Source organism: Crinia signifera, chromosome 8 (assembly GCF_055691185.1).
Source record: "Crinia signifera chromosome 8, ASM5569118v1, whole genome shotgun sequence".
Lineage (NCBI taxonomy): Eukaryota > Metazoa > Chordata > Amphibia > Anura > Myobatrachidae > Crinia > Crinia signifera.
This window is the reverse complement of record NC_139224.1, coordinates 93981669-94001674: the sequence shown is the minus strand read 5'-3', so window position 1 is coordinate 94001674 and position 20006 is coordinate 93981669. Positions and strand designations below refer to the sequence as shown.

At 39.2% G+C, this 20006-nt stretch overlaps 1 protein-coding gene across 12 annotated transcripts in view; it reads left to right on the top strand.

Moving 5' to 3' along the window:
• The window catches only part of KCNT2 (potassium sodium-activated channel subfamily T member 2), an 852827-nt gene that overhangs the window by 714544 nt on the left and 118277 nt on the right, over positions 1–20006 (top strand). For all 12 annotated transcript variants that reach the window (XM_083156802.1, XM_083156806.1, XM_083156799.1 and 9 more), the window contains one exon: positions 14667–14801. In XM_083156802.1, coding sequence (XP_083012928.1) covers positions 14667–14801 — 135 coding nt within the window. The remainder of the gene's footprint in view (positions 1–14666; positions 14802–20006) is intronic.

Sequence of the window (20006 nt, the reverse complement as noted above, 5' to 3'; positions counted from 1 at the left end):
CTGGATAGTGTTAACTTACAGAAATATCTCGACAAAAAAATGATCCCGAGAGGTTTACGTCTATTTAAACCCTCAATATTCCAGGGAGACACCCAATATCAGGGGGAATGGGAAAAAATCCTTGATGGCTGCTCTTTTGCTTTAATGGAGCTAGTCATCAAGTATAGACAAGAAAAAACAAAGACAACTGTACTAGATATTGAGGCTTTAAAAACCAAACTAGAACCCCATAGTAACACAAAGGAATTCAAAGAAAGAGATACCCTAATTTTAGAGAGAGTGTCCAAGTTTGAGCAGATTTTACTTGAAACCAAATGTAAGAAATTTAAAAGGGATTTAGATGACTACCAAGGGGGCTCAGTTAGGACATATAAAACAGAAAAGAAACGGGAGCGATTACAATCTGCCAAATCATCATACCAAAGACAAGGTACTTACAACAATCGAACCCGATCTACTGGTAGAGATGACAAAACTAGAAATGGTAATACACCCAAACCCTCCAACCAATCCATTCGTGCTAAGTTTAATGGCCCCCCACGTGAATCCAATGGCCCCTCTCGCCCGAAAGAAACGAAGATTAGGAACGATCCAGAACAAGGAGCTAGACCTAAAGATAGATCAGTGTATAACAGAGAATCCACTCAACAAGATCCCACTGTTTTTTTAGATGCCCCCTCGAGAAAAAGACATCAAAGTCCCCGACTAAGACCAGAGTATCAAGTAGGCACACCAAAAAGGAGACGAAACTCAAGTTTCGAGGAGGAAGAGGGGGGAGACAGGTACAACATAAGAGACTTAAGGTACTAAGAAAAATCAATAATAAGAACTGTAAATCTACCATCTTCAACCTCTCCTCCAAAAAACTTTCGGAATCTGAGATTTCTCTATTAAATCATGGTTTGAAATTCTCTCCTTCATCTACCCCTAATATATTCGATCTTTTTGTCGAGCTTAATAGATACATCAGGACGCTGTGCCGCAAAAGATATTTTGCACAACAGACCCTTAAAAACAAAGAGGATGTTGCTACACCCATCTTACTAGATTTAGAAGACCAACAAGCCCTAGAAGATCTCGATTCCCTACTCGGGGAAAATTGCTCTCCTTGTAAAATTTATGATATTAAGAAAGAATTCAGAACCAAGTCAGAGTTCTTTCCTATTAAAACTAAGGGAAGTAGCATAGAAAGTTTCTATAAAACGACCCTTGGAGACTTCAAAAATCTCTGTAGAAAAATTGAAAGTGCCCCAAACAAACCCTCCAATTTGAACAAATGGGAACTTAAAGCTTTAAAAAGACTGACCAAGGACACGTCTATTATTATCAAAGAGGCCGATAAAGGCGGGGGGTTGGTCATTCAAGATAGGGCTGATTACTTGATGGAAGCTGAACGCCAACTGGGTGATATCAAATTTTATCAGAGATTATCAAAAGACCCCTCTACTGTGTTTCAAACTGAACTGTTTAAATTATTAATAGAGGCAAAGGATGATGGTGTCATATCCAAATTTGATTTTCGTTTTCTTTATAATGAACACCCCCTCACACCCATTTACTACCACTTACCCAAGATACACAAGTCACTTTCTGCACCCCCTGGTCGCCCTATTATTTCTGGTATTGATTCACTTTCCTCTAATTTATCGTATTATGTTGATTCTTTTCTCCAACCCCGTGTCTCTTCCCTCAGGTCCCATATCAAAGATTCCACCCATTTTTTACAACTAATACAAGATGTTGAATGGAAGAATTCATTTGCTTTCCTCACTCTTGATATACAAAGTTTGTATACCAATATTCCACACCTATTGGGAGTGCAATCTATAAACAACAAATTAAGGAGAGATGGTGACCTGGGGGATAGACACAGGAAATTTATCACGGATTGTATTTTGTTTATTCTTCAACACAATTATTTTTTATTCTTAGACACTTTTTATCTTCAGGTGATGGGTACGGCCATGGGGACCAGGTTCGCGCCGAGTTATGCCAACCTCTACATGGGGGAGGTTGAGGACTCCCTCATTTGGGGGGGCCCTTTTGGTGCGAACCTGGTCCTCTATGGCCGTTATATTGACGATCTATTTATTATTTGGGATGGGGATCACCAATCAGCACTTTCTTTTGTCCAACACCTTAATGCTAATCAGTTTAACTTAACATTCACACACACCTATCACCCTAACCGGATTGATTATTTGGATCTGTCTCTCGAAATCCAGAACAACAAGATCACCACAAGTACATTTTTTAAGGATGTTAGTACCAACAATTACCTTAACTTCCACAGCTCTCACCATCCCGCGTGGAAGAAAAACATACCCAAAGGACAGTTCCTTCGTTTGAAAAGGAACTGTTCCGACAATAGCACTTTCGAAAGACAAGCAAAAACATTGAGTGAAGCATTCAACCAATGCAAGTATCCAAAACACATTATTGATAAAGCATTGGTGGAAGTATCAAAGATAGAAAGGGATTCTATTCTTAATAAAATCCCTCAGGCTTCCTCGAAGAAAGAGGAAAAAAGAGAAATAGCTTTTATTTCTAAGTTTAATGACTTCAGTCTCAATATTAGGAATATAATCAAGAAAAATCATAATATCTTAAAGGGGGATAATCTCCTGTGCGGATTTTTACCAGAAGAACCGTTTTTTATTTTTCGAAAAAACCGATCTTTAAAAAATCTATTGGCTCCTAGCCTCCTCAAACAGGTTGACAAAACACCAGACCCTAAAACAATCACTCCCTGGTTAGGGATAAAACCAAAAGGATTTTTTCAGTGTGGCGCTAGTCGCTGCATTACTTGCAATCACATGGCAAGAAAAACATCCCAAATCCAAACTGATGGAGATAGGATGTTCGATATAAAAAGTTTTATCAACTGTAATACTTGCTATGTAATTTATGTCTTAATCTGCGAATGCGGACAAAAATATGTAGGACGTACAACTCGCCCACTTAAACAGAGGTTCTTGGAACACCGCAGAAATATAATTAAAAAACTATGCAAACATAGTGTCTCAAATCACTTTTTTCAGTCCCATGACAGTGATCCCACAAAAATCAGAATAATAGGAGTTGAACATATACCAAAAACCCTAAGAGGTGGTGACCGGTTCAAGACACTCTGTAAGAGAGAGGTGTTTTGGATGTATCAAATGAACTCAATATATCCGAATGGTCTAAACGAATCAGTCGAACTTAACAGTGTCATTTAGTCTGTCCCTAGTTTTTATTATTTATATCTATCACTATCTATTTTACCACTATGTTTATGTGTGTATATACATGTGTGTATATATGTATGCATGTATATATGTATATATGTTCATCATTTTTTTATTTTTATATTTATATTTATTTTTATATATGACTGGTATTCATTATTACGGTTGTGTATAGTATGTATAATATTTTTTTATATAAATTGCACTTAATATATGAAGTGGTAATGATTCTAAACCAGCTATTGACATTCTAGATATTAAATCTATTTGAATGTATTTATAAACTGTATTCTCACTACTGACTGCTAGGGGGCTCTTTCCCCACTCTTGATTTATATTCTTAATATCATTATTTTCTTACTTTCTTACTTTCTTCCTTTTAATATATTTTCATATATCTTCTTAAATTATGATTTCTGAAATATTTCTATAAATATTTTATAGTTTTTACATATATTTTTATGTGTTCTACTATATATGCTTAGACATCCAGAAACTACTATCCACTTCCAGCCAATTATAAGTCTCTATATAGTGCCATTAGATATGCGTCCATAGAGTCCAAGGTAAAAAGCCTGCTCTCACAAAGAGACCTGGAACGCACATAGAGGAACACTTCCTGTTCAATGAAACGCGAGTCACGTGATCGCGTCATTCAACTTATGCTCCCCACGCGAGATTACGCTGTAAGAGGTCTCGAGCTAGCTCCATAGTGAGGCTTGATACGCACGCCAATACATGTGTTTGGCTTACCTCTGCTCTAACTAATAGCGCAACCCTGATTGGATGAGCGGGTCACGTGACACCGCATCATATCCAAAGGGGGATGCCTCGATTCTTGTGATTGGTTCTAATACGTTTGTTTACTGTTCACTATGGTTACTAAACCCCGGAAGTGTTATTAAACACAATATTAATACCATCTGCTGCTTCTATATATTTATGTATATCTATGTTTTTTTTATGTTCATTATCATGCCTTATTGTTCAGTTCTCTCTTCTTTCTTTTTATATTAAATTTGTATACGATATATGAATACACCAATGAGCATAGTGATGCTAGCGTCACACATGTGCTGATTTTCTAATCAGGGACAGGTATATAAACCACCCTCTTAGCTACATGGCTATTCCTTTGACAAAGCTGCACCTAGTTGCAGGGAAACGCGTCAGGAGCCCTGGACACTGTACCCAGCACTTTTTTATTCACTGGACCCGGACCAGCCACCACTTGCGCTACATTTGCGCACTCCAGACACCCATTTCCATCGGACTCTGGCACCTTCACCCATTTTGGAGAGATAGTGCTGTTATGCACTCCGAATGGAAGAATTCCTCCTGGTGATCCCTCTGTGTCAATTGTGGTAACTATTCACCCCTACCAGCATACCACTAACTGGTGTTTATTACATATTTCCCGTGGATAAATTCTGGAGCAAATTATCATTTATATTGGCGGTGGCATTTATAGGAACGGATCCTGTGTTTTATTTTTATTGACATTTGTTTTTATATTCTTGTTATTAAACATTGTGAATGCTCATTGGTGTTATCAGCGCTACTTCTTTTCCTTTTTTTGTATTTATCTCTTAAGGGACCACTCACCCCTTTAAGTAGCTGCTTCGCATATACATCCCTTACCAGCGCCCGGTATTGTTGCTTGGCAACATTTGTTTTTCATGATCCCACCTTTGACCGGCTATTCAAAGTCAGGCCGGTCATTGATAATTTCAGTGCCAAATTTGCAGAGATGTACATCCCTGAAAAATTTATTTGTATTGACGAGTCCCTTATACATTTTAAAGGAAGGGTTAAATTCCGCCAATACCTTCCCAGTAAGAGGGCAAGGTATGGCATAAAAATGTATAAGCTGTGTGAAAGCACCTCAGGGTACACTCACAGGTTTAGGGTATATGAAGGGAAGGATTCAAGAATTGAACCGCCAGAATGCCCCCCCTCCCTCGTAGGTGTTAGTGGAAAAATTGTCTGGGATTTAGTGCACCCCTTCCTGGATAAAGGTTATCACCTCTATGTGGATAACTTTTACACTAGCATCCCCCTGTTTAAGGCCCTTGGTTCAAGAGGTACAGCAGCTTGTGGTACTGTGCGCAAGAACCAAAGAGGCCTCCCAAAAACGCACATTGCCCAAGTAATGAGAAGGGGTAAGGGAAAGCAGGGCACAATCCACCGAAAATATGTTGTTGGTCAAATATAAGGACAAGAGGGATGTCCTTATACTGACAACAATTCACGGAGACAGTACCACCTCCGTCCCTGTACGAGGTACCAGTACCCACACCTCAAAACCTAATTGTATCCTGGATTACAATAGGTACATGGGCGGAGTGGATCTTTCAGATCAGGTACTGAAGCCGTACAGTGCCCTGCGGAAAACAAAAATCTGGTACAAGAAGCTGGCCGTGTATATCATCCAGATGGCACTGTATAACGCTTACGTGCTATTCCGTTCTACCAGCCAGAGGGGGACATTTATGCACTTTCAAGAGGAAGTCATAAAGGGCCTAATATTTGGGAACCAGCAGGCAGAGGGCCCCAGTACTTCTAGTACTGGCCCCCGTATTGTACCAGGGCAGCATTTTCCTGATGAAATCCCCTCCACTGGAAAAAAGGGCAGGACACAAAAAAGGTGCAAAGTTTGCTATAAAAAGGGAATAAGAAAGCAAACTATATTCCAGTGTGACACTTGCCCCGACAAACCCGGCCTATGTATAAAGGAGTGTTTTAAAATATACCACACATCTATGGATTATTAGGTTCATAATTTCACCGTGCTTCGGGGGTCTTGCTAATGCCACATAGCACCCACCATTCATTCCACCAGAATCTGAGCCGCAAAATCCAAAAATCACTCCTTCCCTTCTGAGTCCTGCCATGCACCCAACTGGTATTTTTTGGTCACATGTGAGGCATTGCCGTACTCGGGAGAAATTGGGGCACAGATTTTGGGGTGCTTTTTCTCCTTCATACCTTCTGAAAATGAAAAATTTTGAGCCAGAACTGCATTTTTGTGTAAAAAAATGTAATTTTTCATTTGCACAGCCCAGTTGTATCAAAATTGGTGAAACCCCTGGGGGTTTGAAATGTACACTATACCCCTAGATGAATTCCCTGAGGGGTGTAGTTTGCAAAATGGGGTCACTTGTGGGGGGGTTCCACTGTATTGGTGCTTTGGGGGTCTTGCTAATGCGACATAGCACCCACCAACATTCCACCAGAATCTGTGCTGCAAAATCCAAATATCACTCCTTCCCTTCTGAGTCCTGCCACTTTTTGGTCACACATGAGGCATTGCCGTATTTGGGAGAAATTGGGGCACAGATTTTGGGGTGCTTTGTCTCCTTCATACCTTCTGAAAATGAAAAATTTTGAGCCAGAACTGCATTTTTGTGTAAAAAAATGTAATTTTTCATTTTCACTGCCCAGTTGTATCAAAATTGGTGAAACCCCTGGGGGTTTGAAATGTACACTATACCCCTAGATGAATTCCCTGAGGGGTGTAGTTTGCAAAATGGGGTCACTTGTGGGGGGGTTCCACTGTATTGGTGCTTTGGGGGTCTTGCTAATGCGACATAGCACCCACCAACATTCCACCAGAATCTGTGCTGCAAAATCCAAAAATCACTCCTTCCCTTCTGAGTCCTGCCATGCACCCAAATGGTATTTTTTGGTCACATGTGAGGCATTGCCGTACTCGGGAGAAATTGGGGCACAGATTTTGGGGTGCTTTGTCTCCTTCATTCCTTGTGAAAATGAAAAATTTTGAGCCAGAACTGCATTTTTGTGTAAAAAATGTAATTTTTCATTTGCACAGCCCAGTTGTATCAAAATTGGTGAAACCCCTGGGGGTTTGAAATGTACACTATACCCCTAGATGAATTCCCTGAGGGGTGTAGTTTGCAAAATGGGGTCACTTGTGGGAGGGTTCCACTGTATTGGTGCTTGGGGGGTCTTGCTAATGCGACATAGCACCCACCAACATTCCACCAGAATCTGAGCTTCAAAATCCAAAAATCACTCCTTCCCTTCTGAGTCCTGCCATGCACCCAAATGGTATTTTTTGGTCACATGTGAGGCATTGCCGTACTCGGGAGAAATTGGGGCACAGATTTTGGGGTGCTTTGTCTCCTTCATTTCTTGTGAAAATGAAAAATTTTGAGCCAGAACTGCATTTTTGTGTAAAAAATTAAATTTTTCATTTGCACAGCCCAGTTGTATCAAAATTGGTGAAACCCCTGGGGGTTTGAAATGTACACTATACCCCTAGATGAATTCCCTGAGGGGTGTAGTTTGCAAAATGGGGTCACTTGTGGGGGGGGTTCCACTGTATTGGTGCTTGGGGGGTCTTGCTAATGCGACATAGCACCCACCAACATTCCACCAAAATCTGAGCGGCAAAATCCAAAAATCACTCCTTCCCTTCTGAGTCCTGCCATGCACCCAAATGGTATTTTTTGGTCACATGTGAGGCATTGCCGTACTCGGGAGAAATTGTGGCACAGATTTTGTGGTGCTTTGTCTCCTTCATTCCTTGTGAAAATGAAAAATTTTGAGCCAGAACTGCATTTTTGTGTAAAAAATGTAATTTTTCATTTGCACAGCCCAGTTGTATCAAAATTGGTGAAACCCCTGGGGGTTTGAAATGTACACTATACCCCTAGATGAATTCCCTGAGGGGTGTAGTTTGCAAAATGGGGTCACTTGTGGGAGGGTTCCACTGTATTGGTGCTTGGGGGGTCTTGCTAATGCGACATAGCACCCACCAACATTCCACCAGAATCTGAGCTTCAAAATCCAAAAATCACTCCTTCCCTTCTGAGTCCTGCCATGCACCCAAATGGTATTTTTTGGTCACATGTGAGGCATTGCCGTACTCGGGAGAAATTGGGGCACAGATTTTGGGGTGCTTTGTCTCCTTCATTTCTTGTGAAAATGAAAAATTTTGAGCCAGAACTGCATTTTTGTGTAAAAAATTAAATTTTTCATTTGCACAGCCCAGTTGTATCAAAATTGGTGAAACCCCTGGGGGTTTGAAATGTACACTATACCCCTAGATGAATTCCCTGAGGGGTGTAGTTTGCAAAATGGGGTCACTTGTGGGGGGGGTTCCACTGTATTGGTGCTTGGGGGGTCTTGCTAATGCGACATAGCACCCACCAACATTCCACCAAAATCTGAGCGGCAAAATCCAAAAATCACTCCTTCCCTTCTGAGTCCTGCCATGCACCCAAATGGTATTTTTTGGTCACATGTGAGGCATTGCCGTACTCGGGAGAAATTGTGGCACAGATTTTGTGGTGCTTTGTCTCCTTCATTCCTTGTGAAAATGAAAAATTTTGAGCCAGAACTGCATTTTTGTGTAAAAAATGTAATTTTTCATTTGCACAGACCAGTTGTATCAAAATTGGTGAAACCCCTGGGGGTTTGAAATGTACACTATACCCCTAGATGAATTCCCTGAGGTGTGTAGTTTGCAAAATGGGGTCACTTGTGGGGGGGTTCCACTGTTTTGGTGCTTGGGGGGTCTTGCTAATGCGACATAGCACCCACCAACATTCCACCAGAATCTGAGCTGCAAAATCCAAAAATCACTCCTTCCCTTCTGAGTCCTGCCATGCACCCAAATGGTATTTGTTGGTCACATGTGAGGCATTGCCGTACTCGGGAGAAATTGGGGCACAGATTTTGGGGTGCTTTGTCTCCTTCATTCCTTGTGAAAATGAAAAATTTTGAGCCAGATCTGCATTTTTGTGTAAAAAATGTAATTTTTCATTTGCACAGCCCAGTTGTATCAAAATTGGTGAAACCCCTGGGGGTTTGAAATGTACACTATACCCCTAGATGAATTCCCTGAGGGGTGTAGTTTGCAAAATGGGGTAACTTGTGGGGGGGTTCCACTGTATTGGTGCTTGGGGGGTCTTGCTAATGCGACATAGCACCCACCAACATTCCACCAGAATCTGAGCTGCAAAATCCAAAAATCACTCCTTCCCTTCTGAGTCCTGCCATGCACCCAAATGGTATTTTTTGGTCACATGTGAGGCATTGCCGTACTCGGGAGAAATTGGGGCACAGATTTTTGGGTGCTTTGTCTCCTTCATTCCTTGTGAAAATGAAAAATTTTGAGCCAGAACTGCATTTTTGTGTAAAAAATTTAATTTTTCATTTGCACAGCCCAGTTGTATCAAAATTGGTGAAACCCCTGGGGGTTTGAAATGTACACTATACCCCTAGATGAATTCCCTGAGGGGTGTAGTTTGCAAAATGGGGTCATTTGTGGGGGGGTTCCTAAATTTTAGCATCTTATGGTGCCTAGAAACCTACATGGTGCCTAAAAAATAATCTCATAAAAAGGAGGCTCCAAAATCAAGTAGGTGCTCCTTCTATTATGAAGCCTGTGGTTTGGTCAACGTGCACACTAGGGCCACATATAGGATATTTATGAAAACAAAAGAATTGGGGGAATCAATTTTTAGTCACATTTCTCTAGTAAAATCTACTGTGTTCCTTAGAAAAATTTATTAAAATTGCAAATCTGCAAAAAAAATGAAATTTTGAAATTTCACCTACACTTTGTTTTAATTCCTGTGAAACACCTAAAGGGTTAACAAACTTCCAAAATGCTGTTTTGAATACTGTGAGGGGTGCAGTTTTTGAAATGGCATCATTTATGGGGGTGTCTCACATACAAGTCCCTCAAAGTCACATCAGAACTGAACTGGTCCCTAAAAAAATCAGTGTTTGAAATTTTCTTGAAAATTTGAGAATTTGCTATTCATATTGTAAGCCTCCTAGTGTCCAAAAAAATTAAAAGGAAGTTGAAATAATGATGGACACATAAAGTAGACATATGGTCTATGTTAGTTATTAACTATTTTGAGTGGTATGATTATTTGTCTCACAAGCAGAAAATTTAACATTTTGCAAATTGCTAAATTTTCCATTTTTTATGACATTTTGGTATTTTTCACAAAAAAACACAGACTGTATCGACCCAAATTTACCACTAATTTGAAGTACAATGTGTCACGAGAAAACAATCTCAAAATCACTGGGATAAGTAAAAGCAAAAAAAAGTTATCCCCACTTAAGTGATACATGTCAGATTTGAAAAAAAGGGCTCTGTCAGGAAGGCAAAAACATGCTGTGTCAGGAAGGGGTTAAAAATGGGTGTTTTCAGGGAATTAGCCCAAATATTGAATGATAAATGAGAGGTACAAGAAGTAAGGAATAGTAGTGATATGGTACATTAAGCATATGTAAAATAAAATAGGAATAGGGAGGCAGGTGGATATAGGAGATATGGAACATGGGTTGGATATCATAGTATACGGTTTATATATGTTAAAGTTATCTAAAATGTATTTAATCAAAAAGCTTTAGATGTGTAGGGGTATAAAATGTCCATACCTCCACCTCCAAATTCCCACTATGATCACTTACGCTTTAGCACCCAGCCTTTCCCCTATGGGGGCCCTGCCCATTCTGTGAGTCCCGGGCCCCACTATTTGTGATGGCAGCCCTGGATTCCCTGTTGCTAATGTTGGTGCTTAGAAAACAGCAGTACAGATGTGCAGGGATAATCAGATTCCTGATTTTTAGTGATGATCTCTGTAATGCAGTTTGGCTTTTACAGCTAGGTTTTCTCCATTTTCGGCCATTTGTGCTACCCTTATGGTGTGGCCAGCTGGTAACTTGTGGTTAAAGAATTCCTTGTATACACATGCAGAGTGATGCGCCAAATTGGAAAGTAAAGGAGACCAGGATCAGAATCCATCCTGTATTGCCTAGAAATATGTGGTAGAATTACAAGTCAAATAGGAGAGTATGGGTGAAACTTAATAGGATGAGAGATTCAGAAAGTGAGATATTTGGTAAAAAAGCTCCAGTTTTTTTATAAAGTGGCAATAATTTACACTTCAAAATCAAACTGGTTTTGCAATGATTGCCACTTTAAAAACCTGGAGATTTCTCTCATCCTATCTAATTTCTCCCATTATATCCAAGCTGATTAGAAAACAAAATGTAGGAATTTGCGAGCAACAGCACAGGTAAGCTAATATCTGATATACTCAAATTAAATAATATACACAGTACTTAAATAAGGCAATTTAATTTGAAACGGTTGCCCACATCACCTCAGCTGACCACAAGTGACAAGGCTCCTTAAGTGCCAAGAGCGCACTAATGAGAAGAAGAGTGGGCACATTTGCAGAAGAAAAAGGATTTGAAGCACCAAAAAATGGGTCTCGTAGATGAAAAGCATAAACTAGCGCTAGGTTATTACATTCCTGATAACAGATGACTTCAACAACATGCTTCCCTGATGGGGTAATTGGCTCATATGAATCAGTGGCAATCAAAGCCAAGACATAAACCTTGGTTTTACTGACTGTTGCGAATCACAAACTGTCATCATCTAACTGGATGATAACCTTATTTTTGCAAGCAATTAAAGTATTTGAGTTAAAATGAGTCTAACTGTGATTCATCTCACATATGCATTGGGAAACTATAACTGTATATGCATTTTACACATAGTTCGTGCACTTTGTACACCACTGCAATCTATTATACTAATTGTGCATGCACATTCGTAAGAAATAGTTTTTTTTTTGTATTGAAAAATATTAAATATGCTGCTAAAATATTAGAATCTAATAATGCGATCAATCCCATATGAAACCACTAATCATAGTATATAGATGAACAAAATCATATTGTCAAAATCCTGTAAAAACAAATACATGTATTTGTCCCACAAAAACAAACTGGAAAAATACAATTACCTACCACCTGACAAAGTAATCTTATAAAAGAAATGCAGTGTTTTCCAAACCCAGCCATTTCCCATAGTTTGTTTCCCAAAGTAATTTGTGACTATAAAAACATTATACAACATGACAATGATGTAGGTAAACTGCATATCCCACTGGGTCTTTCACACAATTGCATTGAGTTCTATTACATTTTAATGCACAAGTTCCATCCTTGAATTTAGAGTGAATATTATGGTATGTATCTGATTACAGTATGTATCAAGACTATGTTCTTTTTATTGCTATAAAACAATGTTTTCAGTATTGATTTTGCTTGATATTTCCTCATGGTAAGGGAAGGAGAGAGTTGGTAATAAATGGTATTATCTTGTAGTCTTCTTGTCTTGCATTTAAGAAACTACTGTACATTGAGGTTTTGGAATATGAGAGTGAACTTACTGAATGTACCAGTTTCATAAATAAAGGAAAGACATCAGGGTAAATGAAAGGCACCACACATGTACAATGTACTGTAGCAAGTAGACAAATTTTATATACAATATATTAACAGATTCATTTTACCTAATTATCTTGTGTTCTGTGCCTGTGCCTTATTGCTCTATATTGTCATGAGATATGAAATAGCTTTGAAGCATATAATGTAACTATCCAGTTCCTTTTAACGTTAACATGGCTACAGCAGCTTTTACACAATCAAGGAGTTATGGTCCCTAAACATCAAGCACACCATTTCCCTGATTTTCCAGCATTGCCAATATGCAAATAAGTGGCCAGTGATGATCCATCAGGGAATCAGGGGGAAATTAATCATCATAGAAATGCCCAGTTTTACAAAGTAACAGTTTCTAGTCAGGATCATGGAATCAGGATTTTAAAACACAGTAATTTTTCCGATTCCTTGACCCAGCCATCGGGGATTGGAAGATTGTCCCAAAACATCTGTTATGTAAGGGGGCCATTAGAATGTTTGAACTAAATAGCAAAGGGGGAACATGATAAGAAACCAATTCAGTAATGTTTTATTAATGGAACCCTTGGACCCAGTACCCACTTGCATTGATGGACTTAGATTTCTAGAATGGGGAGGAAGAACCACAGAAAGGGATGGTTACTAAACATTACATGGACACTAGAAAACACAGCATCTAGAATGCCTGTTGACAGGAATTACAAAATGAGGTCAGCAACTAGCAAACATGGATAGGTATGGTGCTAAAGAGGATGATGATGATGATGATGATGATGATGATGAAGTGCAAGAGTCTGGCCATAGATGAGGAATGGATGTCCATCATAGACACCATCACCTCGCTAAACCAATATTGGTGCAGGAACGGTGAGCTTATATTGAGTATACTGGGAAAGGGAGAAGTCACTGGGAACTGTGGAGAGATATGCTACAAACAGAGGCAAAGAGAGAAAGGACAACATCATTACAGGAAAACTATAAGCATTGAGAAGTCCTATAATGAGGGATGCAAGACCTGCAGAGAAAGCTGCATGTGTGACAGAGAGAGCTGCCAATCTTACAGAGAAAGCTGCCAGTCTTGCCTAAAGAGCTGCCAACCTATCAGGTTAATCTACTATGTTCAAAGGAGTCTACAGTACATCTATCAGAGAGGGAAACTGCCAAAGACCCAGTAAAAGCTGACAAATATGCAGTACATGTTTCTAGAGCGTCAGAGAGAGTCTATATCCAGCCCAGGGAGAGTCCACGTCCAGGGACTAAGGAAGAACAGATCAATATTAAATGATTGCAGAATATCTGGATTGGTGATTAGGTGCATGGAAGTGTATGGGCTTGTAAATGTTAGCAGAATATGCAGAGTTAGATCAACTGTGGTCAATTACTACTTTCATATATTCACATTATTTAGATCATTAAATCATTCCCAGGGTAGACCAATTGGCATCCAACTTGATAACTAAAACATGAAGCCAGAGGTTCCCAAACACTTTTCTCAAGGCACACTAATGGACCCGGTTTAAATACATCCATGTTTGGACACAGATGACTTTATTAGTATATCAGTCAATTTTATTTTCTATAAACAGATGTTTCAAGGTACAGTTTTGCTCTGTATAGCAGCGGGTGTAGCTGGATTGTGATGGTTACACATCGCAGTATGAAAGGCATACTGTATACATGTGAGCCGTGGCTTCCATTGTGGCTTCTCATATGCCTCATGGAAAAAACACAAAGGACACATCTGTATGCTGAGCCATGGATAGCTTCAATACCTGAACTATTAGGGTATTTGGGGACCATATTTAACTGGTCAAAGTTAACACAGACAACTCTCACTGGCAATACAAATAGCAACATAATATTTCTGAGAAATGCTCCTACAGTATATGAAATTAAGAGTTTAAATATAACTTGTATCCCTTTGATGACCACTTCTGTCTTGTTATGTCTTGAAAAGCATATTAAATAGAAGTTCATGTGGTGTAAATGTACTACCAGGAGAACCTACAGTATAAAGAATTTAATATCTATCCAGGTGCTTATATTTGACACTATGTATTGTACATACATCAGTCTTTATGTGTTTGCATGTGTTATATTTATGTTTTCTTTGTATTACATATCATTATATTGCAGAGAACTATTATGCTCTTTTTGTGTTTTTAAAAGCCTAGATGACTTGCTGAAATGTGGAGTAACCTTTGCAGCTAACATGGTGGTTGTAGACAAGGAAAGCACAATGAGTGCCGAGGAAGACTACATGGCAGATGCCAAGACAATAGTTAATGTGCAAACACTTTTCAGGTGGGTTTATTTTGTAATGCCTAATAACTGATTACCTAATACTTCAGCTTTTACATGTGAAGTAAATCATGTAATGGCCCTTCGATGGTCGAATGATTTCTCTTGCAGCAATAGCATTGGAGGGGATGTGTCTTCATTACATGATGGAGTGTCCTCTCTGGTGATTGGTAAGCTGCTATCTTCGCAGCTTACTGAACCAACCAGAATCAAGCCCTGAGTGTATATACAGTAGGTTGATATATAGAGTGTAAATCTGAGTATTCTGTAACATTTATGAAAATATATATTAGAAGGAACATTTTCCCTTATAGAACACAAATTTGTAAATTAGCATCTGTCTTACAGTTTTACATGTATGCTTCTTGAATGTCTATATTATACTGTCTCTCATACTGAAACTAAAAATGGTGACAATACTTCCTAGGTGGTGATAAATTTAAAAGGGGACACCATTGCCATCTATTGGCATGCGGACAAAGTGCATATAGAAGTCACGTATCACAGAACTTTTCTACACATTTTTTACCAATTTAACATAAACATGTTAAAAAATGCCTACTTTGTGGAAATTTTAGATTTTATTTTTAAGATATCCTTAATGTACAGTAGCCTTAAAGAACGGTCCATATTTACTTGATAACAGTCCTTCAGGAAATGTACAATTTTTGCGTCTTGCAATTATAGCAATTTGAGGGTGTCACCTATAAATTATTTGGATTTTGGTGTAAAATATGCTCTGTTTAGAATTTAAATATGTATCTCTTTTATAAGAAATTGAAACTGTTTATTCATCTTAAGATCCGATATAGATTGCAAATGAAGCTTTTAATTGAGTCAAGCTTGATAGAAATTAGAATTAAGGAAGTTATGAGATTTTCCGCAGTGGCTTTTTATCTGTGGAAGGGGTTTTGAAGGCAGTATGGGCCTGATTCTGGTTGACTCGGGAAGGGGAGAAGCTCGCAGCTTCCTGAGTCCCAGAGATGCTCATGTGGCTGCTGCTGAAGAAATCATTCAATGGTCGGCGACCATCACATACTGTATGATGTCAGCCACCCACCCCCGGCACCTCGTGTCATGCTGGCATTTACATGAAAAAAAACAGCATTTGAATTTCCCATGGCCTAACGCCACAACTGCCATCATACAGACCCCCACTGCCCCTTCCGCCCCCAGCCCCCCATGCAAGTGCCATGCAGACAGTGCAGGTTGGTGAGGGTGCTTGCATATAAGCATGGCTCTAACTGTGTAGTTTGTATGTTCTCCCCGTCTGTGTGTGTGTGTGTACACATGTGGTAGGGAATATAGATTGTGAGCTCCACTGGGGCAGGGACCGATGAGATTGTTCAAATATTCTCTGTAAAGCGCTGCGGAATATGTATGTGCTATATAAGAAACGTAATAAATAAATAAGATAAAAAACTATTGAGCACATTTTAAATCTAACCAACAGTATCTGCAATGATTGTTCTATTCTTACTTTATTTCTAACTGTATAAATCCCACAGTCTACAAAATATTTGCAGAATATTTTTCCCTATCACCTGCTCATAGATATTTTATTATTTAAAAAAATCTATTTATAACAAAAAGAACAAAATAAAGCAGTAAGCACAGGTTCTTTAAAGGTGGCCATACATCAGAAAGACTGGTCTTAAGGTGCGTACACACGGGACAATATGATCGCTGGCAATATATTGCTAGCAATATATTGCTCAGCATTCATATTGCTCAGTGTCCTGTTTTCATCTGTGACCAGAGATGGTTGCAGATGAAAATGTCACACTGCCGGGAGAAGAGGCAGGGGATGTCACTGGTCGGAGGAGCATGCGCCTCCAACCAGTGACCATTCAGGGGCTGAAAACGGGAGCGCGCACCCGGTGATTTATCGCTGGTGCACACTCCAATAGCTGGCAATATGGTCGCTCAGCGACCATATTGCCAGCGATAAGTGTACCGTGTGTACACAGCTTTACAATCATGATTGTGTCCAAATTCTCTTCAACTCCCTGGCAGTCCTTGGTGGGTTTTGGACACACAATGTACTCACAATCTGTCATACAATCCATCATACAATCCATCTGCTGCATGATTGTATGATTGAAGATTCATTTAAATAGGGGGCTGGCCTACTAGGATCAAAAGGATACGAGTACCAAAAATCCATTTTTTTTTTTTTTTTTTAATTTACAGGTTGCCAGCAACTACCAATCTGCTCACATATGCTGTGTTATGCCATTATTAAATAGCCCGAATGCAGCAATCCTCTGAAAAGGAGGAGTAGTGCCAGAATTGTGCAAAAGGACATCCACCGCTCTCTTCAGCCTCCCGCCCATCTGCCGCTTGGATACTTCTGCGGCTCCCAGCATCTTCACTGCCACGGGCCGCCCGGAAGCTGTACCTCTCTTCTTTGCTAGTCAGGGAGGGAGTGTCACATGACTCTGGTTGTATGAGCCATCTAAAGACAGATTGCATGTGCTTAAAACCACATGCAATCTGCTCCCAATCCCAAATGATCTGATGTGCAGCACGTCAGAGCAGAGGACCAATCCTCCAATCTCCCAGGGCCGACATTGTATGTTTGTGTGCACACAATGTGTACACAATCTGCAAACAATCTATCATACAATCCATTGAGATTGTATGATTGGGTACAATATCTTTCTGATGTATGGCCACCTAAACTCAGTCTTCATGATCCCACACAGTGCAATTCGTTCAGGTCTCCTCACAGAATCACAAGTGAAATAATTAGGTTCACCTGTGGATCTTTTGAAATGTGTCATTGATTAATGAATGCACCTTTGCACCTGCTAGGTGATCTGTGAACTGTGTGGGGTTCTGTGCACCGAGATTGAAAACCAATGCAGTAAGGAAATGACCATAGAGGTTTAAAATTTTAAGATATTATAGAGTGTTTCGCTATTTGGGACTATCATTGCCCATAATAGGAATTGGATATAATTTACATATTTGTTTACCTACACTTAATTAAAGAATATTTCATTATGTTAACATGAAAACATCGCCTGGATTTTATTTATTTGATTTATTTTCTCCTATTAATATGTATCTTTTTTCATTAAATTTGTTTCCCTTATTCTTTTATTTGTACAAATGTAACAGCTTCTGCATGATTTATATTTGTTACTGTCAATCATTTTATTTGTCTCTCTCCCAGTACTCCGTTCTATCTCTGCTGCATTGCTACAGTAATAATATAGACTGATACTGTTCATTCACATCAACCTCATGTTTATTATCACATAAAGGCTGCAGTTCAATGCACTGAGTAGCCTGAAATATAAAACAACAAAAGACAGATTTTATTACTGCAATGTTTCCTTTAATTATCTCACTTCAAATTAGATTTCCAAACATTTACATATTATGTATTCATGTTCATATTAGAGTCTCTAAATAGATTACATTATTATTAGGTACTGGAGAATGGCTGAGGAACTTGTAAAAGGATAAATGATAAAATGGATTATTTACAGATTTCCTCTGTGTAAAGCTGCAACTACTCTACTGAGCAGATGTAAAAATGGCAGTTACTGTATGTAGTTGGTTCCTTTGTTTAGGATTTCCAGATATCAAAGGGGGACATACTGTATTTTGCATTGTTATTTTATTTTTTATTTTTTTTATAAACCATATATTGTTAATAAACTAACATCATAATTTCACTATATACATGCAACAATTTTATTGCTGCAGTATTTCCAAAAAATTAAAAAGGGTGGCTTGTAAAATGTCAATTTGCATGGCTATCCTTAGTTCAGCCTCAGAAAGAATTCAGTAAAGGCCGGTCCTAATTTATGACCTCCTGCTTCCATACAACATCGACAAAGGTGATTCATTAACCACTTCACTGTCTTACTAAAGTAACAAAATATTATTTTTGTCATCAAGCATGCTAAAGCTAAACAATTTTTACAGCTGTATATATCAATCATGTAACTTGTAGTGAGAATGAAGAAAGTTTAACCCATTGAGTGCCAAATTAATTTGTCAAAATAGATGTAAAAATAGCCACGCAAACATGGCAGCCATTTTTCCGGCAATCTGAGCATGTGCAGTGGAGTCTAAGTGCTACAGTGCTCAGACTCCACACCACAGCGGTGGTTCGCACATGCGCAGTACAGTTTGAGCACTAGAGTGTGCAGACTCTACTGCTCCCAGCACCTCTCCCATTAGAGAGCAGGGGGCCGGCCGAGAAGGCCGCACACGGGCCTCCTCTTCTCCTATAATATAATAATAATAATATAGTCTTTTTTACACAACATTTTTCATTTGAAATTATATAACAAATGTGAGTGACGATGGCATTTTTAGAGGATATTTTGAACAGATCTCATAGATGTTGGCACTCAAAGTGCTTACCATGGAAATTGTGATAAAGATTTATGGACAATAAAACAGTGAAATACTAAGGCCATTCACAGGAAATGGTTGAATGTGACTATAACTCTTTGGTCAGTTTAGGTTTTATGCTGTGTACACACGGTGAGATTTAACATTAGATTTTGGGGGGTATGCAATCTGGGATCACAGCTGTCGATCCCCGCCGACAGCCGTGATCCTGGCCCGTTTGTTGTCAGATCAACCACATAACGACAGACGTAATTCAATGTCCCATCTGCGGATTGGCACACAGGGTGCGTGGCCGTGAAAACGGCCGTGGTTTGTCGATCTGCGGCCTGGATCACGAAAATCCACGGCCGTTATCGGCAGAAAGGACCCGACAGCTTCTGAAGTCGGGCCCGTTGTGCCGTGATCCTGCATCAATGCTGTCGCTAATGACAGCATTGAATAGGAAGCTGAAGCTATTTCCCACGTCGGAAATAGCGGCGGCACATTGCATACCCCCTTTGACTATATAAGGTTTTTAACCTTTTGATCCCAATGCGCGCTCCCTTTCAGCACATATCAAAAAGCGGAATAGAGAGTGCAGCAATGACTAAATAATGCAAATCGAATGCAGATAGCATGAATTTTATGTATATAGTACAGACTTAGTAATGATTGCATAGCAATCGAATCTTATGTCAAATAGCAAAGGAATCTCACTGTGTGTACACACCATAAGACTTACAGATTGGTCATATAAAAAGACAAGTAAAAAACATTACCGGTACATATTTTTATATTTTTTATATATTTCCCATCTAACACTAAGGGGTAAATTTACTAAGATGGAATGTT